The 25,219-nt window shown below is 43.5% G+C and overlaps 2 protein-coding genes across 10 annotated transcripts; both read left to right on the top strand.

Annotated features, from left to right (window-relative positions):
- The first annotated feature begins 472 nt into the window (after window positions 1-472).
- On the top strand, window positions 473-12,145 carry stx3b (syntaxin 3b). Of its 9 annotated transcripts, none has more exons than XM_048231579.1 (11): window positions 473-926; window positions 3,988-4,065; window positions 4,678-4,777; window positions 5,116-5,190; window positions 5,810-5,880; window positions 5,983-6,091; window positions 6,322-6,395; window positions 7,023-7,157; window positions 7,884-7,994; window positions 8,462-8,747; window positions 9,789-10,916. In XM_048231579.1, the coding sequence occupies exons 1-11, from the start codon at window positions 897-899 to the stop codon at window positions 10,043-10,045; spliced, it is 1,326 nt and encodes a 441-aa protein (XP_048087536.1). In that variant the 5' UTR covers window positions 473-896; the 3' UTR covers window positions 10,046-10,916. The 9 variants fall into 9 exon arrangements, with proteins under 9 accessions (XP_048087536.1, XP_048087542.1, XP_048087541.1 ...); XM_048231585.1 differs by lacking the exons at window positions 7,884-7,994; window positions 9,789-10,916 and adding exons at window positions 11,377-11,468; window positions 11,656-12,145 and having other exon boundaries at window positions 474-926; window positions 8,462-8,572; XM_048231582.1 differs by lacking the exons at window positions 473-926; window positions 8,462-8,747 and adding exons at window positions 1,228-1,437; window positions 9,045-9,151 and having other exon boundaries at window positions 9,789-9,915.
- A 483-nt stretch (window positions 12,146-12,628) lies between these two features.
- kdm2ab (lysine (K)-specific demethylase 2Ab) lies at window positions 12,629-25,146 on the top strand. The gene is made up of 24 exons (XM_048232134.1): window positions 12,629-12,893; window positions 14,109-14,147; window positions 14,692-14,830; window positions 14,928-15,006; window positions 15,108-15,154; window positions 15,397-15,575; window positions 15,695-15,801; window positions 16,024-16,117; window positions 16,354-16,507; window positions 16,703-16,818; window positions 17,113-17,239; window positions 17,483-17,835; window positions 18,199-18,276; window positions 19,466-19,723; window positions 19,901-20,026; window positions 20,101-20,181; window positions 20,294-20,539; window positions 20,664-20,696; window positions 21,014-21,075; window positions 21,184-21,975; window positions 22,348-22,511; window positions 23,781-23,927; window positions 24,416-24,628; window positions 24,766-25,146. Exons 2-24 carry the CDS (start codon window positions 14,112-14,114, stop codon window positions 24,945-24,947), a joined length of 3,813 nt encoding a protein of 1,270 aa, XP_048088091.1. The 5' UTR covers window positions 12,629-12,893; window positions 14,109-14,111; the 3' UTR covers window positions 24,948-25,146.
- Window positions 25,147-25,219: the final 73 nt, after the last annotated feature.

The following is a 25,219-nucleotide window of genomic DNA, read 5'->3' as shown; positions in this document are numbered from 1 at the left end:
TGTTACATGTACAAGACGTATGGAGGTCTATGAAGAGAATTTTCCTCTAATTAATTTGTTTTTTGGGGTTTATTGATAGAACAAATAACTTGCCAATACGATTGGAAACCGCACCATAGCATAATCCTGAAATAATTCATACCTCACGCCATCTTTACTCAGTGGATTAAAGTCTTGTAAATAACTACCCCAATTTAACAGACTTCTTTCATTAGTTGTGACCGTCTGACACAAGTACCACTTACGTGAATTGCCCTATGTATTTCGGAGTAGCCTGGGCGATATTATTGATCCTGGTCTGTCTGTGGGTGTGTTAGAGAGACGAGTGGATATTACTGCGATGGTGAAATGACAGGTGGATATCGCCCCTTTAAGATCTTGCATACACAGACAGGTAGCCAAACCCTTTGCAGGGCGAGGCCCCTTGTCAAACAAGTGCTTAAGTGTTGTCGAGGGGAGCACTGAGCATGCGTGAAGTGAAAAGTGCGTTTTAGAATGATTACTGCGAAAAAGAGATAGGGAGGGAGAGAACGGGGGAAGAGATTAAGCGGACTGCACACAACTGTTGTCTTAATCCTCTGAGCGGATAGATTTAGCAAAAAAGGAAAAACGGCTCTGGAACGCAGCAGCCATATTGTATGGAATATTCCTGGAGTATTTTGTTCCCACTTTTATGCCTGAAGCCCGTTCTCAAACTTCAACCACGGCGTCTTGGGGAGCATATTTGAACTCTGGCAGCGGGACCTGTTACCGCTAGCTATTAAACTGGCTGCCAATTTCAACGTAGCATACTGACATTGCGCAGGTTTTGGTGCGAGCCACTGCCTGTCAGTTTTTACAAATATATTAACTTATTTTATTTTGCATATTTTTTAGCGTAGTTGGTTGTTTCAGACATGAAGGACCGATTGGAGCAACTCAAAGCGGTGAGTTTATAATCATGGATTGATAGCCTGCTGGACAGTCATTTGATATTAGCCTACACTCTCAACATATTGTCTTATTTGAACACGGTTGTAGAACTCGGTGAGTGGCCTATACTTTTAACGTGACAAACTTTGGCTTAACGACTTCAGCAAGACCCAGAAGTTAAATTACGTCATCCCCAAGCCGAGAAGTCGACCTTGGCAAGGCAGAGGTGGTCAAGGCGACTCGGGGGTGTTTGAGAACGCGATTACTATGGTATCACATGTTCTGTGGCAGGTAGCCTGTTTGAACGTAGGCCTATGTTTTAAACAAAAGTATGGAACGTATTTCAAATTTCTTTAGGAAATGACAATGGGACTGACTTCAATATAGTGTCTGTGGTTACTAGGCTCACTGTAGGTGCCAACTCGATAGTCCCTTGGAGTGGAACCCGCTCGCTGACAGATGATTCTCTCAGCTGATCGCGTGGATGATTGTTGGAGACTGGGGGATGGGTCAGGATGGGATCTTGTGAGCAGGATATTGTGAAATCTCTTTCCCAGTTTCTGACAGTCTGTCACAGACAGAATCCATTACAAAGATGTAAATGCTATTTATGTGTGCGTAAATTCCTAAGCCTAAAGGTCACTAGAATATTGGCCTTCTATAGGACATGGACAGGGTAGTCAAAGGGTTAGGCTACTACATCATCACAGCTCTCCTGAGCAGCTGTAGATGAAAGGTAGGATATTTAAACTGAAAGAACCAGGATGCAGAGAGATTATTGCTGGGAGAGTCTCTCTCTCTCTCTCTCTCTCTCTCTCTCTCTCTCTCTCTCTCTCTCTCTCTCTCTCTCTCTGAACCAGCCTGGATTTATTACCATAGTGACCTACTATTGACTGTGTGTTTTTTCTTACCTGAAGCCAAAGGTAATCCTGGAAGGGAAGTATGTTAGGCCACTGCACTGTGAGCGTCACCCTTTTTAGCATAGTTTCAGTCAGACCTAGTTTACATCACAGATATGAGTCAGTCAGTCAAAAACATGAATGTAATTGTTATTGTTTTTGTGTCTACAGTAATGTATTTAAATGTATTCATATTAGTTCATATTAGGCCTAAAGGCTGTATATTATTACTTTCCTCTGCACTTTCACACATAGAAGTGGGTGGTGAGGGGTTAAAAGATAGCAAGGGCAGCCTACTTTAAAGGTGGCACTAAAACTCTCCAATTTCTGCATAAAACAGTAAAACAGTAGGCCTACAGTTACTTTGCTCAATTTGCTGACTGACTAGCACCTGTATGTGGTTTAAGGAACTTTGTTTGACTTCTCTGGGATTTGAAAAGCATTGTGCAGAGTTCTCCCTAGTTCTCGTTACCCCCTCCTCTTGTTGAATGTTTAACTACCTGGTGGGGCAACTTGTTTAGTTTCCTAGTGTTTCTTATGGTTCTTGAAGGAGCATGCAACACACACACACACACACACACACGTATACTGTGGCTGTCAGAGATGGTTTTAGCAAACAGCAGACTTGTTGCACCGTTGGTTGTGATCATGGTTGTGCGAGGAAGAAAATAGTTAGTGTCTCTGTTTTCTGTGTCAGTTTCTTTAGTCCACCTGTAGTGTAATAACTAATAGGTTTGATTGGATGTAATAGTTGTAGTACTATCATTTGTAATAGGGTAACATTGCAATATCATTTAGATTTTCAGTGTTTTATTCTTGGCTGTCATCGTTGGTTTCACAGATCATGACAGTCACACATTTACGTTCGCAAAGGATGTGTCACAGTTTTGTGGTTCAACTGCCAAACAGTCTCTGTGCTTCCCTCTGTCTCTCTCGTCCTTAACTAAATGATGGAACAACTAAGAACTGTACTAAGAAATGTCATCCAACTGCCTCAGAGCTTCCACTGGGGAAGCTTGCGTGGTGTAGACATATGTATTGTCTGCCTAGCTTATGGGGACTCTGTTAAGGTGTTACGTAGGGGGAAAGCTTCTCATGCAAATGATGGGCATGTATTTGATAGTCAAACTGACGTGTAAAAGGTTCATGACACTTTTGACTGAAGGGCCTAGTTCAGTTTTTACATAACTGGTCTGAGCAATGAGATTGTCAGTGAAGGAGGGCTCGTGTCTAAAAGCGTTAATAGAAAGTTGAGCTGACTTACAGTATATCTCTGATCGGACGGCATCCTGTGTGGGCTCATCGTGGTTGTTTATGCCACAAACACACTTCAGCCTAGTTGCAGCCTTGCAAGTTATTTTTGAAACAACATGGTAGATTGAATTACAACTAAAAAAGTGGTGTCATTGAGCTCTCACCAAGTTTGAAATATCTAGTATGTTTTTTTCTTTATGGTTCTTAGCATATACACTTTTGTCCAAAGTGACCTACAATGACAGGAAAATGAATTAGTTTGAAATAAGGTAAACAGATAGGCCACATCTTGTATAATGTGTGCATGTTTTACTATGTGTATATGTGTTCAGCAGGAACATTTACCATATGACTAGCTGTCTTTATGGACTTGTAACTTGGGGGGGAGTGAACTTTTTAACCCTAGCTTTTAGCACAGAGAGCACAGGAAGACACGAGACAGTTTTGGCTGAGCAAGGCCCTAACGCGTCACAGGTCAGGTGCTTTCAGTGATGAGTGTGCTGATGAGTGTGTTGCAAAGGACTCCCATAAAAGATAATTTGAAGCCTTCGATGATTTGAAACCTTATATATGAGAATATATGACTTTAAAAACAGCTGAGGTAGTGGGATTGTGGAACAGCCTTATAATAAACTGTGTAGTTGGAGGAATGCTTGCAATAGGTGGAACCTGAATATTTGTGCGTGCAACCTTAGAAGCAATCATAAAAAGTATGTTATGTATGAGAAATAATGAAAACTGTCACAGTGTAGTATATTAACTCTTAACCTGGCATTTAAGTGTGTCTACTCTTGTGCACTGTAATTCCTAGTGCCCTCAACTAGGCCAATGACCACCTTGATGTGCATTACAGAATGATCAGGGAACACACAGCTAACAGAAAGTGCCATGGGTCAATGGGTATCATGTGTTTTTTCCTCAGACGTGTGACACTGATGATGCAGATGATGTGGAGATTGCTGTGGACAATGCAGCGTTTATGGACGAGTTCTTTTCCCAGGTTTGTGTTTTTGTGGATTTGTGTTGGGCAAAGTCATTGATTTAATGAAAGTTCCTTATGCGTTAATTGGAGTGTGGTTGAGGTGAGGGCCACTGAGCATGAGGGACATACTACATCACAACAAATGAGATAAAAGTGACTGGAAAAAATGGGTCTTCCATAGTTATTTGGTCTTCAAAATAATTTGTAAAAAGGTTTTAATATAAAAACATACAAAATATTAAAACTAAGCCCCTAAATGGACAGCAATTGCAAAATATTGCAGAAAATATTAAGAAATCAGAATCACAAAATGTACATTGAAGTTTATTTTTTACTTTTATGAATCATGATTGTCCATGGCATCACAATAATGACCATTTAATAAACGTATAATGGTTACTTGGCATGTATTAGGCATAAAAAGTGGCGTTTACATTCTATAAATTGTGTGATATAAAGAATTTGCAATGTCATTTCACATGAGATAACTCAGCAGTTTGCTCACATTGAGATATTCTTCTTCATCTATGCAGATATGAGTGTGTTCTGCTGCATCTTGAACACAATGTTGTGGAATTGCATCACAAGATTATTTCTCCCCTCACTAACATCAGTGTCTTTATGTTTCAGATTGAAGACATCAGGGGTAGCATTGACAAGATTGATGAAAATGTTGTTGAAGTGAAGAAGCTTTACTCAGTTATACTCTCCGCTCCCACATCAGAACAGAGTAAGATGCACATACATTGCATACTGTTGGAAACCAAAACACCAGTTTGGTTTCCCTTGGTTATTTGAACTTCCCCGTCCAAACCTCTGGGTGCACACGGTGAACCCAGTCATTTCCCAGTCTGTAAATGTTATCATCCAGTTCACAGTCAGCTTCAGGGATCTGCACTCAACTTCCTGGAAAATGTGCCATGGTGTAGATGAAGGGAATTGGCATGGTTTGGGAGTAAAGGAAATTATATTTATTTAAAGAACAATGTGTGCTTATGTAAAGCTAATGTAAACACTAGGGGCTGTATACTGTATTTGACTTTCACATTATTTCTCTCCCCCTTCCAGAAACACAAGATGACCTCGAGGCTATCACAAACGACATTAAAAAGATGGCTAACAATGCCCGAAACAAACTTAAGAGTAAGTGCACAGCACCCTTCCCCACAACTAAATAAAGGAAGTTCAACTACAGCAGTTTACAACCTTGACCATAAACGGCATCCCTCATTTAGTAGAGGACATTATACAATAAGCATTGTATTATTGTCAATATTTGATCAGTATCAAGATCAGTATCACCTGTACTCAAAACTCAGTGCAAGCCAAAAGATGTGAGGAGAGACAGGGATTTCCCTGGTTAAACCACAGGGCACCCACTACATATCATCCGTTCAACAGACAGTAATATTAGCAATAGCACACACCCAACACATTGTTGGTGTTTAATATTGCAAACAAGTGTTTAATATAGCAAGAAATATAGTATAGAAGTGGAAATGCCTACAGTACCAATACACGTGTGCATGGAATGCTTTTAAACTCTGTTTGGGAAAGTCCTTGAGAAGTTTTGTTAAAAGTGTCCTTGACCTATGAATTAAAATTACTGGTGAAGATTGTGGACTGGTGATTGAACTTGGACCAATCAACTGAAGAAGCTGAATTGTTATGTAGGCTACTGTGTAAATAGTATACTGTATATGTTGAATGTTTTACATTTAAATGCCCTACATCTTTAAGATTGTTGTGTTAATCTCTTCAGCCATTGAGAGGAATTTGGAAACGGACCAAGAAGAAAGGGTGTCTGCTGATATGAGGATACGCAAGTCACAGGTGGGCTAATGATTCCCTTATCTCCATCAGCCATAAGAAGTGGCAAACACATTGTCATCACTGAACAGGACAGTAATCTAACCATGCCTCCTCCGTCTGCAGCATGCTGTTCTATCACGGAAGTTTGTCGAAGTGATGACGAAGTACAACGAGGCTCAGGTGGATTTCAGAGAGAGGAGTAAAGGACGTATCCAGAGGCAGCTAGAGATCAGTGTGTATACACACACACACACACACACACACACACACACACACACACAGTCATGTGGTCAAATGCATTGAAACACTCATGCGTTAATGTGGTTGTGGACACAGGAACAATACTCAGCCTTATCAGTGATCCGTTTCCTACTTCCTAATTTTCTTATTCCTCTTTCACTTGTCACCATAACGGCGTGATCTCTCTGTCTCTATATCTCTCTCTCTCTCTCTCTCCCTCAGCTGGTAAAGCCACCACTGATGATGAGTTGGAGGAGATGTTGGAGAGTGGAAATGCAGCAGTCTTCACTGCAGGGGTAAAGTTTGAATGGTTTACCGTGTTTAACTGCAGTGTACAAATTAAAGTATTTATTAAAGAGTAACATCATGGGCAAATCCATAACATTTGTAGCACCCTTTTCTTGAAAGGAAAATTGAGTTATCTTTTCCTATTGTGCATAAAAAACATTCATACACTTTGTCCTTGACATTTGCTACAGTTGAATCAGTTTGTCACTAGTGGCACTAGGTGGGTTTACATGGACACTTTTAATTCGATTAGAATGGGAATAGTGGCTCAATTGGAGTAAAAATAACACATGAACACCTTGATCAGAATAAAACTGCCAATCTGATTAGAATTTTAATTGGAATGAAAGGGATGTGTATTCCATTCTTATTCCAATTGATCATCCATGTATATGGTCAATTGGGTTGCCTGCTGTAGCTTCTCGAGTAAAAGCAAAATAGCAACGGCTATTCCAATCAAAGATTCTAGAGCGGAATAGAACATACTCCATATAAACAGATAACACACAATGTTCATTCTGAATAGTTTATTCGGAATGACAAAAAAACTGTCCATGTTAACGGGGCTACTGTGTTTGTCTCCTAACTATTTGCATTTCATTTTTAATATTTATCTTTTTCTTGTATGTGTGTAGATTGTAGATTCCAACATGTCTAAGCAGGCTCTGAGTGAGATTGAGGCACGACATAAGGACATTGTGCGCCTGGAGAGCAGCATTAAGGAGCTGCATGACATGTTTGTAGACATCGCCATGCTAGTAGAGAGCCAGGTACACTCACCTTCTCTTTGCTCCTCCTTCTTCAGTCATCTCCATATTAATTCATTTATCTTTCATCAATCAATCTGTCTGCATTCTCTTTTTTCCCCTCTCTCCTCTCCCCATATTCCTCTGCATTCCTTTCATTTCTCTTCACTCACTTCCCTCTTTTGACTGTCCTGTCCTGCACTCGTTCTGTATTCCTCTTTGTTTCTTTTTCGTCTTTCTCTGTTTCCCCCCTTATTCCTCAGCCCTCTTTTCTTTTCAAGACGTGCTATTCATCTTGTCTGTTGCATTGGCTGTGGGCTCCTGAGCTTTTATTGCTGTGGTGGTCACATCTTCATCCAAACCCTTGAAAGTGAGTGGTCAGATGATTGGACATATGTTTTCTGTCTCTGGATTTCTTCCATATCAGTCCATTCAAACCCTCATTGTAAACATTGTGTCTGTCAAAGGCATTATATACTAGTCAATATTTGTTGACATCATTTGGATATTTTTATTGAGGGATTTAATTAGCTTTACGATTGATTTCATGCAATCTGAGGGAAAGTACACAATAAGGTAAGGCAAAACAAACTGACAATCTTTCTGTGCATTTTATTTTTTATTGACATTTTGTGATTGCGTCTGTGTATAAGTGTATGTGTATTTGTATGTACTGTTTTTTGTGGCGTAGTGCATGTTTATTTTGCTGTGAGAATTGTAAATAATGACATTGAATCTGTGTATTTTCAGGGAGATGTTATAGACAACATTGAGGTGAATGTATCCAAATCAGTGGATCACATAGAAGTGGCAAAATCTGAGACCAAAAAAGCAGTTAGGTATCAGAGCAAAGCTAGAAAGGTATGTAAACATCTCTGTATTTATCTGTATGTTGTAGATTAAGACATGCTATGTTTCCTACTGACCTCTCTTTCTCTCTTGCACTATCTGTCTTTCATGTTACCAGCTCTTCTTGTTCACAGCTTTGAGGATTTAGGTGTAATATCCTGTTAGTCACTTCTCTTTTTTTAAACCGAAGCAGTGTTTCTGCCTTCAATAAATGCACCCACAAGAAGCCTCATACACATTCACAGAAGTACACATGCAGGTATACAGATAGTTGCATGCTTCCCCAAACTGTGCTGCTCCGTTTCAGCTCTTTAATGATAAATGTGTGCCTTCTTCTTTTTCTTCTTCTGGTTCCTCTGTGTCCACTTGCGCTTCTCTACTCTCTGTCTCTCCATATTGCTCTTTCTTTGGTCCTCTCTGTCTTTCTGTCTTTACTTGCCCGTGACTCTCATACTGCTGGTCCACCCGGCCGTGGTCAGGGTGGCATCATTGACCGGATTGAGAGCAATGTGGACCAGTCGGTGGGCTTTGTGGACAGGGCTGTGGCAGACACCAAAAAGGCTGCCAAGTACCAGCAGGAGGCGCGGCGTGTGAGTTGCTCAGTGGAGAACGGTTCCATTCCCAAAGACCCAGCATTAAAACCCTCGTTGCTCCCTTTTCTCCTGCTCTTCCTGCCTTCTCTTGTTTTGCCGAACCTCTCCTCAGCTTTCTTCTCCTCTCCTAATCGCCTGATCCTTGTTAACAGATGGATGTTGCCTCCTTGTGGTGAGACCTGGTTACTACCTTTACACACGTTTCACAGACATCCACAGTTCACCCTTACATACAGACAACTCATTGCATCTGTCTGCCTTTCATTTTCACGTGTTTGCCATAGGTGTGTTTGTGCATCAGTCCACTTACAAGGTTATCTCTACTCGGTGAGAATGTTTAACTGACAGATGAATATCTCATCTGATAATATAGGGTTGTCCCACAGTCTGACCTCAAAGGCAGGAGTGCTATTTGTTTTACACAATTGCTGGAAATAACCACAGCTGCGTTGGTGTGTTTGTCTTCCAGAAAACAATAATTATAGTGTGTGTTGTGGTGGTGATTCTGGCCATCGTGGCTCTGATAATTGGCCTGTCTGTGGGCCTCAAGCAAGCCTAAGTACAGCAGAATGTTGAGTAAGTCTTCGTCACGCCTGCCATTTTATCAGCGGTGCAGGGTGTTTACAGCTGTGTTTTGTCTAGGCCACGGGTGTGCCTCTGTGTGGGTAAAGGATTTGAGCTTGTCTTTGGAGTGGGGTTGCATGTTCAGTGGTGTGTTGGCTTACATGTTTTATTTGCGCAGGTTCAAGCTGGTTGGGCCATCATGTAGTCCTAGACAGGAATGTAATTTTTTGGGTTTTTTATTTGTAATTTGTGTAATTTTTAATGTGTCCTTTCGTTGTACTTTGGGGTTGTCTGTTTTTGTTAATTTGCTTTGGGAATATACTATACAGGTTTATAAGAAATTTTCACAATCCTCATATTTGCTCTGCTCAGAGTGTTGATGAACCAGTGAATAACTGAACTCCAGTTGTATTGAACAGCTGTCTGTGGAATAACACAAGGATCAACTAGCTAGCATACTGGCAAAACCTGTTTTTATAAGTTCATCCAGCAGTCTAGGTGGAGCAAACATGTTTACTTTTCCCATCCTTTTACTTCTGAGTTCCTATGGGTGAAGGATAGAGGTGCCTCTGTGGTTTTGATAGATCAGCACTAGAACAAGGGTATGTTCCATACGCACTGACTCTCTGTTTCCTACTCCTCTTTGTAGAAGAAGATCATTTTGGTCGTGGTCTGTGCTGTGCTGGCTGTCATAATCATCACCATCATCATCTCACAAACAGTCTGAGGATATACTCCCACCTTCCTGTTATCTCAGCAACTCCTTCATTTCATCCTCACATCACTCCTCTGCATTCACAAGTCACAAAGGAAGGGAAAGAGGAGTTCTCTCCCAGGCTTTGTCACAGACATGAGCCCTCCCCTCCCCTCCCACCACTGCTGACTAATGGAATGTCTGCATGGTGAGGGAACGTGTAGCTGCTATGGAAACCAGTCTTTGAAGCTGCTCATGAACTTGATTAGAGGGACATAGGGGATAAATGCATTTTTTTTTTTTTTTTTTTTTTTTAAACTTGAAAACTGTCTTACACAAGACATTGGATCATGGGTTAACAAGAGAGCATTCAGGGGTTATCCAGGTGAGTAAAACAAAAGAAAAGGAAGACTTAAGTTATCTTGTCCGCAAAATTTCAATCTTAACTGGGACTGAACTCTCTGACTGACTTCCCTTGACTCTTTTAAGTTTAAACCAAACTTAATTTTTTTGCCAAAGAAGCATTTCACCTGTTATTTTTTAAGAAGTAAAAACAATGTTATATTTTTATTTTAAAGGTAGCCTGCACTCCTTATTTAACACCGTGAAAACACACTCATTTTAAATTCCTTGAACATTTCGAGACCAAAGGTGACCGGCTCACCAGTGATTCTCATATTAGCGGGATCTTGTCGTGGCTGTGTGAAAAAAGTGTTGCCCACTGACGTGAAATAAATGGGACTAAATGACTCTAGACTACCACAGGGGGGCAAGGTTGGGGCGTAGATTTTGGTGGGTAAATTGGTGTTCTTTCCATAACGTACACTGTTCCAAAAATATGATTACATGTGAAACTAAAAGAGTGGTTGTCTTCTTTAGACTTTAGTGGCTGATCTCAGAATAGAGGGTGATTTTGTCCTTGATTGGCTCTGCAGAACCCAAAGTATAAATGAACAAACAATGCCCCCCTGGTATCCCTCTTCATATAAGGGATTTGTAAGATGATGAATGTGATATTAAATTGTATATGTCTGTGAATGCCAAAGATTTTAACTGAGTAATAAAAGATGTTATATTTTTAAATTACTGGCTGTTGTTTTTTTGCTAAACTTTAGGTTAAACCATAGTCTTGTAAAAAAGATCAGAATTGGGAAACGCAAAATAATCTTGATAGAACTTCTGCTGCACTAATGCTGCCCTTAAGAGTTGTTCCTCAGACCTCATTTTTACATTTTTCCTTAATGTTTGTGTGCAAACTGCCATTCATATCATATTACCCCTCATCAATCCAAAGATATCCCCAATCATGATCCCAGATCATTACTTGGAATCAAAGGATAAGTCTTATCTGTTTCCCTATCAGACACACGACACAGCTCACAGTATACTCTCTCCTGCAATTTACCCTGTTCTCGCTCTCCTGATTTCCCCTCCAACCTAAATATGTTGTGGAACCGAGAACTGGATCATATTGCCAATATCTTGATTATAGAACAAATGCACATTTCTTTGTGGGTCTCTCTCTTTCTCTTTTTCCCTGTAGAAAAAAATGATGATTATGCTTTGTTGTTTAATTCTTGGGATTGTTGGCTTTGCCTATATCTACAGCTTCATTTCATAAAGAAGAAACTACAGGTATTTAAAATTCATATCAGAAGTTGACTGCACATTTGGTCGTTTTTATATCCGAATGACTTGTTCTATTATGTTTTTGAGCATTAATAATTTATGACTAAACATTGACAATTACAGAACAAGAACAAACGTTTGCAATTAGTTTGACACTAACGTTTGCTTGCCTAATTTCTCTCTCTCTCTCCAGGAAAGAAACAAATCGCTTGGTGTCTCCATGATCTGTCAAGTCCAAATCACTAGGTTACTTTCTTCCCCCAGTGTGTAGTAGCAGATGTTTTGTAGTCTTGTGTTTAATTGAGATGGGTTGCCTGGAACCTTTTCTCTCACGTCTCCTTGAGGAGACCCCCATAATTAGTTTTTTGTAAAGCATTATAATAAATAAAACATGTGCATCGGTTGTAGTCTTCAACGTGCACATTTTTCGACCAACGTTAACACAATTCACAATTTTCCATACCTTGCCATAATTATAGATTCCCGAGTAGCCATCATAGCCATATAAAGATTTCTGCATGTGTGAATGTGTTGTTTCTGGTGCGTTTAACTGTAATCTATCGTCTGTACAGTCATAATTTATTTGTGTTGGTGTCTCTCCTGTGAGCGAGACATTTTTTTCTGCGGTGTGGTGGCGTGTCAGTGCATGTTATGTAATAAAATATTCATTCGCAAGGCTGCAAATGCACAGCAATAAATCCTGCGTTGTCTTATTTGTTCCTCGTTTCCCGAGAAGGCCTATCTCTAGCTCATTCTCAAAGCAAATTCCTATCTCACATGTGACAGTTTTTATGACAAACTAGCCTGCAAATATTTATCAATATGCCAACATATGTGTTTATAAGAAAACATAGGCTGATTTCATAATGCTTCAGTCGTGTAGTTCAAAAAGACACACTGTCTGAGCGCTGTCGCTCTGCAATGCATGTGACCAATCAAAAGCTAAATTTCTTGAGTACATTTTTTATTATTGGTCGATCCATCCATACAAATCCTTTCTATGACCCGAATGATAGGTTCATTCCGTGACCCCATTTTTATGTGCTAGCGAATAGCGTATCTACAATCTCATAATCCATGTTTTTATAGGTGTTCTATGATAGGTTATATATTTTTGGGCGTGGTCAAGCAGTTTCATGTCGCCCTTCTTTTCTCAGATTGACGTCTCTAACGACCAATGACATTTTCCTAAATGCATAGGTTTTTCACTAGAGGTGGATTGTATGGTTTTGTGTGTGTGTGTTCAGTGACAAGTTGAAAATGGCGGACTTCAGCGAATCGCCCTAACTTTATCGCACAATAACAAGAATAACAGATGAAAATGAACAACGTTTCTTGTGATTAATTCCATTTTAGTTTGGAATTCCTGAATGACCCCTGGTTAGCCCGCGGGAGTGCTCATTTATCATCACACTACAAGAGCCTCAACTGGTAACATTATAGTTGAAAGTTCTATATAATCATGTTAGCTAGCTAGCTTGGATTTGATGTACCGTTGAATATGTTGGTGCTAGCACTAGTCATTTTAGTCATTTAATTCTGGGCTGCTAAAACTATGTCGTTTTCAAATCACCGATCATTTAGCTAAGTATTTAATATTCAGTTAGCTGGCTGGTTCTGATTTTTAACTTGGCTAACTAGAGCTGTAATATGTTGTGTACGTTAGCATTTCAGGTTTATAATTCCTGTATCGTTCCTAACGTCAATTCTTTGTGTCGTTGGATTAAATTGTCAGACTATGCATTGCTGTTGAATAGTTAACGTTATCAGAATTTTGGCTGGACAGCTGTCAGCTGCTTCCTATTAACTAATTTAGTTGCGTGGTTAACGTTAATATTAACATTACATTTGAGCTTTATTGCGTTTGTTAGCTTGGTGCCAATGTATTCTTTGCCGAAAGGAGTCTGAAACCTAGCCTTCGTTTAATATAATACGATTTTCAGTTATATTTTTTGCAAGAGCGGATTCTTGCGGAGTAATTAGTTAGATATGTATTAGTAGTTTAGTTTGTTGACTGATGCAGTTCATGTCAAAATATAGTTTGCTGTCAACGAACAAGTGTTTCGTTCCTTTAAACCTTTGTTATGGTGGTTAGCTAAGTAAGCTACCCTAGCTGGCTAGCTTAATACCTTAACTTGATGCATAACAAAGGGGTGCTAACGTTACATGAGCAAAGCTAGCCCCTGTTGAATAGTGATATTGTGTACTATTTTGCTATAGCTACGACACGATTGGCGTGTGTAGATAAATTACTAGGTTATATGTATGATGTGTGTGATGTAGATAGCAGGGTTTGTCTTTTGCAATTGAGTCGATAATGTTGTCACCGCAAAGGAGATTATGATGCTAGGTAACCTAGCTAGCGTCTATCTGGCTAGCTAGTTAGCGTATTTACAGTCAGTGTGGGTAACAACCACAGAGCAAATGGAGTAATTTTCACATAAAGAGCTATCTTTACGTTGTCTCATGCGGCTTTAGTTGTTGCCTAACGTTAGTGTTCAATAAGGGGACGTAAACTGAGTTTTTATGATGATGGTCACTGTTGCAATGGTGTCAACTAAAGTAACTTTACGTTAACGTTACCTCAATCCATAACGTTAACGTTTACATTAGCGTTAGTTCTTATATACGTTTTTTCTGCTTTAGATCATGGAGGACTCACATACACGATACAGCAAGCGTCTGGTAAGTACCACAATAACGGCATAATCATTTCCATAATGTGGAGGTAACTGGAAGTTTGCGTGGATTCAAAGACTTCTGTCAGGCCTTCTGACGGACAAATGAATGGTTGTACAGTCAGTGTAGACTAGCGGATGTGTTGGCATGGCAATAGACGCACGTGCGGTCGGGGGCGCAGTGAGTGACAAGTTCAAGTTCAGTTTATCTTGACGCGCGTGGATTTGTTTTGGAAAGCTGATAGAGCATGAACACACAGCATAGAAAATAGCATAGCCTACATAGACTAACATCTGATATCGACATACTTTTATTCCCTGCTCTCTTTATGAATTGATATGTCATACGGGTATTGCTGGAGATTGAACTGATTGAACTTGAAAGTATTTGGAAATAATTTAATTTTAGTGTTATTCTAAAGCACTTTGGTTTGTAGCTGTGTATTTTGAACAGTTCCAGTGACAAGGGTAGATAACTGTATGCTATATTACTATCACTATGACAGTGCTACAGAAGTGTAGGTACTTTCTGAGCTCATTTCTTTGTGCAGCGCACTGGAACACGCCGACGATACCAAGATGATGGAATCTCTGATGACGAGATTGATGGGAAGAGAACCTTTGATCTGGAAGAGAAACTACAGTGTGAAAGATTCAATTGTAACCTGGTCAAATACATGGAGGGAAAAGGTGAGGAAACTGCCCCAAGCAATGCAGTGCTACTTCTCATAAACCAAAATGGTAGAATTTGTGCTCACCACATGTATGGTTTTGTGTCTTGCATTAGACTTCACCTTTGAATTCATCCAGAGAGAAGGCCTCCGAGAACCCCTGGTCTTTGTGAAGTCAGACGGTCTTGGAATCCAGTACGTTTTTTCCCTTTTCTCTCATATTTCTCTTGTCTGCTGTAAATCAGTGGTGATGCATGAGTTTTACGGTATTCATTTGTTATTTATCTTTGTGACAGAATGCCAGATCCAGATTTCAGTGTGAGCGACGTGAAGCTGTTTGTAGGCAAGTGTCATTACCACTCTGTCTTCTTACTCATCAGCAATGTTCTGTCAACTGGGAGCCTTTTTTGCCCTTCCCAAATGGTGCAATGCAACAAAGGCAACTGTGTTGCATTCTTCTCCTTATAGCAGAAAACATGTGTATACATTAGTATGCAGGCAGTAATAAACTGAGAAGGCAAGATTACATTGTTGACTGTCCTCTCAAATCCTGTGTACTTGTTCCTCCCCTGTCCTGACTTTTAGGGAGTCGTAGAATGATCGATGTGATGGATGTGAACACTCAAAAGGGTATTGAGATGTCCATGGGCCAGTGGAGGCGCTACTACGAGACGCCGCCTTCCCAGAGGGAGAAGCTCTACAACGTCATCAGCCTGGAGTTCAGTCACACCAAACTGGAGAACCTGGTCAAGAGACCTGCGTCGGTACACTGCCCGCCAACCCTCACCAGTGTGCTAGACACAGCGACACTTAGTTACCATCACGCGTGCGTCCGTTTGTGTGTGCATGCGCGAGTGACTGACTGGAAGCTTGTCTCCCACAGGTGGACGTGATCGACTGGGTGGACAATATGTGGCCCCGCCATCTGAAGGAAAGACAGCGGGACTCGACCAACGCCATCATAGACATGCAATATCCCAAAGTACAGAAGTGAGTCCCAAATCGCACTAAAGAAATTGGACATTTTGTTTTGCTTATTTAAGGGCTGTTTGAAGGGCTGTCTTGTAATACCTGATGCTGTGTCTGAAGGACTGGTGTGCACAAAACCATAGCATAATAAAATTCAAGCCTACACACACTCACATTCACTCTCATATTCCCTTGTTCTTGTGCGAGGTAACATTCTCTCTTGTTTTCCTTCCTCTCTCTCAGGTATTGTCTAATGAGTGTCGAAGGATCCTTCACTGATTTCCACATTGATTTTGGTGGGACCTCTGTTTGGTACCACATCCTACGAGGAGGAAAGGTGAGCATTTGAGGGTGTTTCTGGTACAACATAGTTTAGTGGGATTGTGTCTTTGCCACTTCAATATCAGTGTCACACAGACATTTGTTAGACTGCATCACGTTATGTGTATTTACCTCATGTCATGTAAGCCCTTCAGGATTCAGATTTTTGTTGTTTTCCATTTTTAGAATTCAGAATTAACTAGGAAGAAGTCAAACCTTTAGTACTGACTGTTAAAGGGGTTTTGTGTTTAGGTGTTCTGGTTGATTCCACCCACGCCCCAAAACCTGGAGCTGTACGAGAACTGGGTGTTGTCAGGGAAACAAGGGGACATCTTCCTGGGGGACAAAGCAACACAGTGCCAGCGCATTGAGCTCAAACAGGGATACACCTTTATGATACCCTCAGGTAAATCCTCACTCACAGCAGACGGACTTACCCAATACATTTACTGTATGTCAACAGCTTGCCACCATGATTGTGAATTTAATATATTTCCAACCGTCCAGTGCTGTCTTGAGACCATAAGGACGTTCTCAGGTCTACATATGATGCCGACGTATAACATTTAAACGTTTCCTGTGTTTTTGTGTGTGTTTTAAGGATGGATTCATGCCGTGTACACTCCTGTGGATACTCTGGTGTTCGGAGGAAACTTTCTCCACAGCTTCAACATTCCCATGCAGCTCAACATCTATAATATTGAGGACAGGACAAGGGTGGGCCTACAGTCTGATCTCTTGCCTATATTTGCATTTCACCCTGTTTGTGCAGGCTATAGCTGTTCTGATGACGCCTAATATAGACCCTTTCAACAATAAAAACAAAAACATTGCTTGAACGTTCTATTTGGGCCCCAATCTACTTCCTCTACATTAAGATAACATATGGAATGTTAAAACGGAAGTCTTGTGGGGCCAACTATGATGCTGATAATGGAACTCTCTTGAAAGGGTCCATACTTTCCTTTTTTTCACTCCCTTGTTTTCTTTATTCATTTCTTCCTTTGGCAGGTGCCGGCTAAGTTCCGTTACCCTTTCTACTACGAGATGTGTTGGTATGTGCTGGAACGGTACCTTTACTGCTTGACCAACGTCTCACACCTCACCCCAGAGTTTCAGAAGCACTCACTCGGTATTGGTTAGTAAACCATCTTTCTAAGTAACCATGTGTACAGTAACCATGTGTAAAATGGTGTTTATAACAGACGTGGGAGTGGACATTCTCAGATCCTGTTAAATGTGTTTGAGACTGGAAAGCCCTAGTCAGTCTGACCAGACATTATTCTTGACCCCAGTCAAAGATTTGAAAGTTTTCTCGGGAATAGACTACCACCCCACCCCCCTCCTCGCCACCTAACCCTCCTGTTTTCTCTCCTCGTAGGCCTGAAACAAGAAGACTTCCACGAGGAGCAGGAACAGAACGGCCACACCAAAGAGGAGACAGACATAGAAAAGGACGAGGAAGCCGATATCAAAGAGGAAGAAGAAGACGACAAAGTAGAAGACAAAGTAGAAGAGGTGAAAAAAGAGGAAGAGGAGGAGGAGGAGGAGGAAGCAGCAGCAGCAGCAGCAGCAGCATCTCCAGCTGGGAAGCTGGGCGTGAAGGTGCACCTGACGCCGCTGGAGCTGGAGGGCCTGTGGCACCTGCTGAGGAAGCTGGAGGAACTCCCCGCCCACAAGAAGTGTGTTCCTGCCGGCATTCGCAACGCCCACGCCCTGCTCAGCGACATACGGGTGAGCAGTACATACACACACACACACACACACACGCACAGCACACAGCACAGCCCAATTCTTTAATAAAAAAATATCGATATTTGGCGGCAGTGACAATATGATATATTGCGCAAGTGGCGATATGATAGATACATTTTTAGATATCGAAATCACAGCACACACACACACACGCAAAATAACACACACGCAGACATTAACACACATGCATTAGCATTTAAGTGACCGCATAAGCGTGAGCGAGATGGGGAAAAGTACATACGCACTCTTTCACACACAGTTTACGATGGCATGCTGTGCGGTGATTTTTCATTTTTGTGGTTGGTAATGTTGTAATGTTATTATTACGTGTCTGTTGTTCAGAGGTTGCTGGAAGAACATGCTGATGATGAACCCAGATTGTCCTACACTGGAAAACCCATTGTGAAGTGGCCCAGACGGGTAAGAATGGATTTGCCATCCTTATTAGGAATGATTATTAAAATCTCCCATAATTTATTTGTAGTTTACAATTACAATTGAGATGACCGTGGTATAGAGCAGTGTTTTTTCTGGGGACCCACTTGAGACCATCATGACCCATTTCACTTCAAATCTACCCTGCAACCACCAATATTGTTTTAGGCCACAGGTTCTCCAACTTTTCTATGCCTTCCCCAACCATACATTGCTATAGGATCTAGATAGATAGATTCTGCTTTGAACACGGTTGTGTTGCATTTTCAGTGTGAAAAGTTGGAAATGACTACTGAAAAGATACGTTTCCGAGAGTTTGGGGAAATTCTCGCATGTTGCGCAGTCGTCATTCGTCAGCATAGTAAGCTGTTCCTGTATTTCTAAAAAAAATGTTGTAGGCTACGTTGCGTTGCAGACAAATGGGTCCATAACACTGTGGACGTCAATTCCGATGTTAACGGCAAACAAGTTGTTATATTGTATTGTTGTATTATATTATATTGTATAGTCGTTTTATCAGAACAAGAGGCTTTTGCGCAATAGCCGGAAGAATGCGCCTTTACTTTGGAGTTAGCGAGGTAGAAAACGAGGAATAGTGTTTAAAATGTCCATTTAAATTGTAGCCTAATATAATGCACTGTTGTGCATTTTAAATCAGAAATAAGAATGTGAGGACGTTGCTATTAACTTTAAAGATTGCATCTACAATCGAAACTATCTACATGCAAATCGAATGGCCCTATGTCCGGTCTATGGATGTCTGCTTTAGTTGACAGCACGGTCACTAGATTTTAATCGGTAAAGTTGAGGAGCTGGTATCTGTTAAAGGACAAGTTCGGTATTTTACACTTAAAGCCCTGTTTTCAGATAGTTTATGATTAAATAGAACGTTTAAGATTGAAATTTGGACACATGCTGCTGTCCTGAGAATTTTCGGTTTCTGTGGTAGCGCCCCCCCTCCTCCACAACGCTGCATAGGTGCACTGGAACAATCCTTCCTAAAACGCATTACACTTTCGTTTACAAAGACGTGAAACTCACCGAGTGGTCAGGGGTGTTCGCTGATATGCAGGTTTATTGCCCACAGATGTAATCAACTTCCACTCATGCCACATGCTCAGTTAAGGCCTTGTTCCAAGGTATTCCATGAACACCGTATCTCCTCTCCTTCCAGCCCTCATGGTACCGCCCCCCGACCCCTCCCCCCGCAGTGCTCTACCGCCCGCGGCCCCCCGGGACTGCGCCCAAGCTGTCGGGGCCCCGGGCCCCCAGGCGGCCTGCCGAGGCGCTGCGGCGAAGACGCGTGCGCTGCAAGCGCTGCGAGGCCTGCCTGCGGAGGGAGTGTGGCGACTGCATATTCTGCCGCGACATGAAGAAGTTCGGCGGACCTGGCCGCCTCAAGCAGACCTGCCTGCGACGCCAGTGTCTCGCGGTGAGTTAGTCAGCCTGCTGCCGAGCTCGGCTGAGCTGCGTTCGCCATTTCTGTCTGCTTGACTGTCAGTCAGGTTGAGCTGGTGCCATGCAACGGGTATGTGTTTGTATGGAGGCAGTCAGGTGTGTGCTGGATCACTGTGGGTGCTAATTTCTTTTTTTCTCTTGCTCTGTGTAGCCGGGTTTGCCCAACTCGGCTGTGTGTGCCGTGTGTGGTGAGGGCAATCCCCCAGGAGAGAATTCTACCCCTACACTCATGGAATGCTCTGCCTGTGCCAAGATCACACACCCCGAGTGCCTGAAGGTACAACACACACACACAAGGCACACTACATTCGTGTACACACACTACAAGCGTGTCTCTTTGTGTTTCGTCAGGAACCTATAGAGGGTGTGATTGACAAGGACTTACCTAGTTATTGGAAGTGTCCCAAGTGTGTCCAGGAGAAAAAAACAGAGGTAGCTGTTCTCTTCTCTCTGTCCTCTGCCCTTTCCTAACAGTCCCTCACATGCACCGCTGGCTTGTTGAGATGGGAATGCTCATTACATTCCTGATCCCCTTCCTTTTCAGTCGGCTAGCAGCAGCAGTAGTGATGACGAGGAGGATAAAAGCACTGCTCTCGAGGGTGCCCGAGTCTCGTCGGCGCCCCCAGCTAAGCGCGCCCACAGGGAAGGCATCGGGGTGCGCGAGGGCCGCAGAGGACGGCGCCCGCTGACCCCCTCCAGGCGCCTGCCGCCCCCGTCCCAGAGGCTGTTGCTCCAGCAACAGCAGAACAGGAAGAGGGCAGGAGCACTGGAACTACAGCTCAGGAAGCGGGTGAGGGCAACATGCAACGCAGGGCTCAAGTCTCATTAATAGAGGGAACACACAATCCTGATTACACTAGAGGGAAACGGCAATTTCTTTGAGGTATTCAGTTTTCTTCTGGTCTGTCTTGCAGATTAAATTGGAACGAAATAAGATCATACAGTCGGTGAGTTTTGCTATCTTTTTTTATTTTTTTTTATATATCTATTTTTTTATCAGTTTTGTCAGTGTTCCATCCTCCGATGTTGATCATCTTGACCATTCTTGCAGTTCAGCTTGCTGGATTGAAGAAATGTTGCAAGATTCATAACATGTCAAAACATGCTTCCCTTAGCTTATGTATTTACCAACTGTTTTTACACCCCCCTCCCTCCATTTCTCTTCTTCCTCTTTTCCTTTTCTCTCTCCCCTCTTCTCTCTGTTGTTTTTCTTCTCCAACTTGAATGATATCTGCTCTGTTCATACTATCTGTCCCTGTATCAGAAGCCGTCCTCTCTTTCTCTCTCCCCTAAGCTCCTGCGCCAGCGCAGTGCAGAGAGAGGGGGGTCATGAGCGATCCAGGGGTAGAGGGGCGCCGCTGCAGAGCTCCTCCCATCCATCCCAGGGCCGTGGGAAGGGGGGGCGGGGTGTCCTGCTTTCTCGGGAGGAGGGAGAGGCGGAGGAGGCGGGGGGAGAGGGAGTGGGGACTTGCAGCGCGGCAGAGTCGAGCGGGACGACACTGCCGATGACACCGAGGACGAGGAGGACGAAGAGGAGGAGAGGAAGGAGAACCGGCCGCAGCAGCGGGCCCGACGAGGGAAGGAGCAGTCGCAGTCCGAGGAGGAGGACAACGACGACGAGGACAGCGAAGAGGGAGAGCACAAGAACGGTGGAGGGGAGAGAACCGACGGAGAGGAAGACAATGAGGATGACGAGGAGGAAGATGAGACGAGCGCAGCACGGAGGCCGGAGGAGCTGGGCGAGGAGGCGCGGAAGCAGAGCTCCTGCCTGACGGTGAAGCTCCAGCAGCCGGCCCGCGGCCACCGCGACCCCAACACCATCGTCCCCAAGCTGGAGGCGGCCATCACGCCGCGTTCGCCACCCACCGCCCAGCAGCGCGTCTCCCTGCTGCGGCCTCCGCTCCGCAACGGGGCCTCCCACGCCAGCACTCACCCGCCGTCGGCCACGTCGCGAGCCCCGCGCTCCGATAAACCCTCGCTGACCAGCGCGGCCCGTAACGGGAGAGGGCTCTCCCACTCTGGCCAGGGCTCCCGAGGCCACTCACAAACCCGCAACACCTCATCGTCCTCCTCCTCATCGTCCTCTCCTTCGTCGCTCCATCTCTCGGCCCGGGACGGGGTGAGCGGGCCGAGCTGTGAGAAGGAGGTGTGGGTGTCCGTGTTCCGCTACCTGAGCCAGGCCGAGCTCTGTGTCTGCATGGCCGTCTGCAAGAGTTGGTACAAGTGGTGAGTCCCATCCTCTGTTTCAGTACTAACGTTACTTCAAATGTTCCGTGCATGTCTACACTAGTATTTACAGAATTACAACATTCTGCTGCAGATTTCTCACCTGCTAAACATTAAAAAGCCCAGACGAAACATTAAAAAGGCCACAAGTGTTTGCCTCAGTGCCGGGAATACACTCAACATATCTGACACCTGTCATTTGTATTGTCCCTATTATAGTTGTGGTAATGGCACTGATTTGGCTCAGCTGCAGCTAAATATCTGTGATTCTCCAGAATGATGAGGCATGCCTGACTAAGGACATAGAAATACAATTCCCAAATGCAAATTGTAGAATGAGTTCTGATCACGTTCCAATCTGGGCCTCTCCAGGGGCTGTGACAAGCGCTTGTGGACAAAGATCGACATGAGCCGCTGTCGCTCCATCAGCCCTCAGGCGCTCTCAGGCATCATTAAACGCCAGCCCGTCACCCTGGACCTCTCCTGGACAGCCATCTCAAAGAAGCAGCTCACCTGGCTCATTAACAGACTACCAGGTATGTGAGGATAGGAGCAGGCTTCACTCAATGTGTCTACTTTTAAACTTTAAGAGTGCTGGCCTGAAAAGTTAGAATACGTAAAAAGTAAAGTAGGAGAGAGGCCGCACTACACGACCTTGCCTGGATGCGTGGAACAAACGATGGCAACCTCCAGAACGAAGACGACGTGCAGCAAAACAGATGACTCAGATGTAGCGTCGAGTTTTCACTGTAGCAGCCCAAATGGATCCAAAAAGAGAGTTTCGACTGATGCATAAGGTGTTCTTTATTTAGTTCGCCAAACCAGCATACGTTCAACTTTTAATCCATCATCGTCACCTTAGCACCGTGAAAACTGTATTGAAAACATACATACAAACATCACACACTTGCTTTCACGGCTACAAAACATCATTACGTGAACAAACATTTAGAGCGACACATTAATTACACAGCAAAATAGACCATACATATGTGCAAACATTTCCTAAAAAACTATGAATGAAACGTACCTCGCTCGCTACGCTCACCAAGGAATGCAAAATATATTATGGTCCTTTCTTCCGTCATAAAACGGGCGTCAAGTCATTTAAGTTCATGAGTGAAACGAAATCTGATAAAATCCTGTAGGCCCAACCCAGCTGCGTACTACTCACACCTGCCAGCTACCATTTAAAAGCTCATCTTCCCTTGTGCAAACTATGTGCCACCAAAGGGACAAATTTCAACATTACAGGTGCACAGAATTTCCGGTCAATCACATACAAATAACATTAAAGGCACATATGAAATATAGAATTTATTTAGATTAAGTTACACACATTTACAAACATAGTTTACCAATAAACCAACCCATACTTATTTCATTAGATCAACAGCAGATATTAAACTCCAAAGTGGTCCTTTACACATATATACACTTTTATTTGCAGGCAGCGTTTATTGCTTTTCTTCGTGTGTGAACAGTCACACACTGAACAGTCACACGCTGAAGAAGGCACCGCACATCAAACGCCAGCCTCTGCAAATAAAAGTGTATATATGCATAATCTTGCGAAGCCTGCGGCCTCTCTCCTACTTTACTTTCACGCGAGACTACCAGGTATCTCATATCTTTTTTTATATATATATATATATATATATATATATATATATATCACATGTACTGTAATGCACCCCCCTTATGTTCAGAGTTGGACCTACCTATCAAACATGGCCAAGATAATTTGATGTATTTTATGTATTTATACTATTGATCAGTTGTTGTTGTCGTTGTCGCTCTCTTAGGATTAAAAGACCTGGTATTATCGGGGTGCTCTTCGATGTGCCTCTCTGCCCTGAGCTCCTCCACCTGTCCTCTACTGCGCTCCCTGGACCTGCGTTGGGCTGATGGGGTCAAAGATGCCCAGATCAGAGAGCTACTGAGTCCTCCAGGTACCCTAAGCTCACTCCAAGGCTTGCTGTTCTGTCTTGACAACGTGTTAAATGTCTGCAGTGGAAAACATGTCTGAGAATTATATTGTAATAACGTCTCCTTTCACGCACTCCTTCCTCTCTTTCCATTCCTGCGAGTCTCCCCAATCACTCCCCATTTCTCTTCATTCGTTGTGCGTTGTGCTGTCTCTCCTTCTCCCTCCTACATCCTACATGCTCCTCATCTTCTCTCTCCTTCTCCCTCCTACACGCTCCTCACCATCTTCTCTCTCCTTCTCCCTCCTACATGCTCCTCACCATCTTCTCTCTCTCCTTCTCCCTCCTACATGCTCCTCACCATCTTCTCTCTCTCCTTCTCCCTCCTACATGCTCCTCACCATCTTCTCTCTCTCCTTCTCCCTCCTACATGCTCCTCACCATCTTCTCTCTCTCCTTCTCCCTCCTTCATGCTCCTCACATCTTCTCGCTCCTTCTCCGTCCGTCGCCAGGCTCCAACAACCGTTCGCAGCTGCGGAACCTCCACTGCCTGCGCCTCTGTGGACTGGAGATCAGCGAGACCACGCTGCGGCTCATCATCCGCCACATGCCGCTGCTGACGCGCCTGGAGCTCTCCCACAGCCCCCTCACCGACCAGGCCCTCAACCTGCTCACCGCCGTCGGGTCGTCCACTCGCAACACACTCACACACCTCAACCTCGCCGGTACGTGCCCTGACCACATGCCGTATCTGCCTGTGCCCAATGTGATGTCATGTAATAATGCACATGGTCATCTCGCTAACGGTCTGACACTTTCCCTTCTCCACTCCTTTTTCCACCCGTTCACTCTCCTTCCTCAGGATGCAGTAAGCTGTCGGATCGGTGTCTGGCGTACCTGAAGCGGCTGTCGTGTTTGCGCCTGCTGGACCTACGCAGCTGCAAGGGAGTGTCGCGTCAGGCCTGCGAGACCTTTATCTCCGAACTGTCTGTCACTGCGCTCTACTGCCTATCAGATGACAAGCTCATCCAGAGGATATCATGAAGCCCCCTCACATTTGGGGGGATGGACTGCAGGGGCTTGGGCAGGGTGTTGGGAAAAGTATGGGATGGATAGTGTGTGTGTGTGTGTGTGCGTGTGTGCGCGTTTGTTAAAGTCTGTCAGTTTGTCTGTCTGTTGTTTCCTCTTTATGACCGAGGAAAGCTAAAGCTGAGGAAGAGAAGGGAGGCTCAAAGCATTTTGGGGTGGGGTGGGGTAGACACTTCCAGGGGTTGGGCTGTGGTTGGGTTGGAGAGGGATCGAGGGAGGGAGGGAGG

This window comes from Alosa alosa, chromosome 21 (assembly GCF_017589495.1).
Source record: "Alosa alosa isolate M-15738 ecotype Scorff River chromosome 21, AALO_Geno_1.1, whole genome shotgun sequence".
Lineage (NCBI taxonomy): Eukaryota > Metazoa > Chordata > Actinopteri > Clupeiformes > Clupeidae > Alosa > Alosa alosa.
The sequence above is the reverse complement of the archived record's forward strand: the minus strand, read 5'-3'. Positions and strand labels throughout refer to the sequence as shown.

Excerpts from the sequence above, each read along its gene's own strand:
- stx3b (XM_048231578.1), top strand. The coding sequence starts at position 1,372 with ATGATTCTCTCAGCTGATCGCGTGGATGATTGTTGGAGACTGGGGGAT. Across the intron at positions 1,438-3,987 it reads ATGGGTCAGGATGGGATCTT|ACGTGTGACACTGATGATGC; the intron begins GTGAGCAGGATA and ends TTTTTTCCTCAG. Across the intron at positions 6,396-7,022 it reads CAGCAGTCTTCACTGCAGGG|ATTGTAGATTCCAACATGTC; the intron begins GTAAAGTTTGAA and ends GTATGTGTGTAG.
- kdm2ab (XM_048232134.1), top strand. The coding sequence starts at position 14,112 with ATGGAGGACTCACATACACGATACAGCAAGCGTCTG. Across the intron at positions 21,976-22,347 it reads TGCAAGAGTTGGTACAAGTG|GGGCTGTGACAAGCGCTTGT; the intron begins GTGAGTCCCATC and ends GGGCCTCTCCAG. Across the intron at positions 23,928-24,415 it reads AGAGCTACTGAGTCCTCCAG|GCTCCAACAACCGTTCGCAG; the intron begins GTACCCTAAGCT and ends GTCCGTCGCCAG.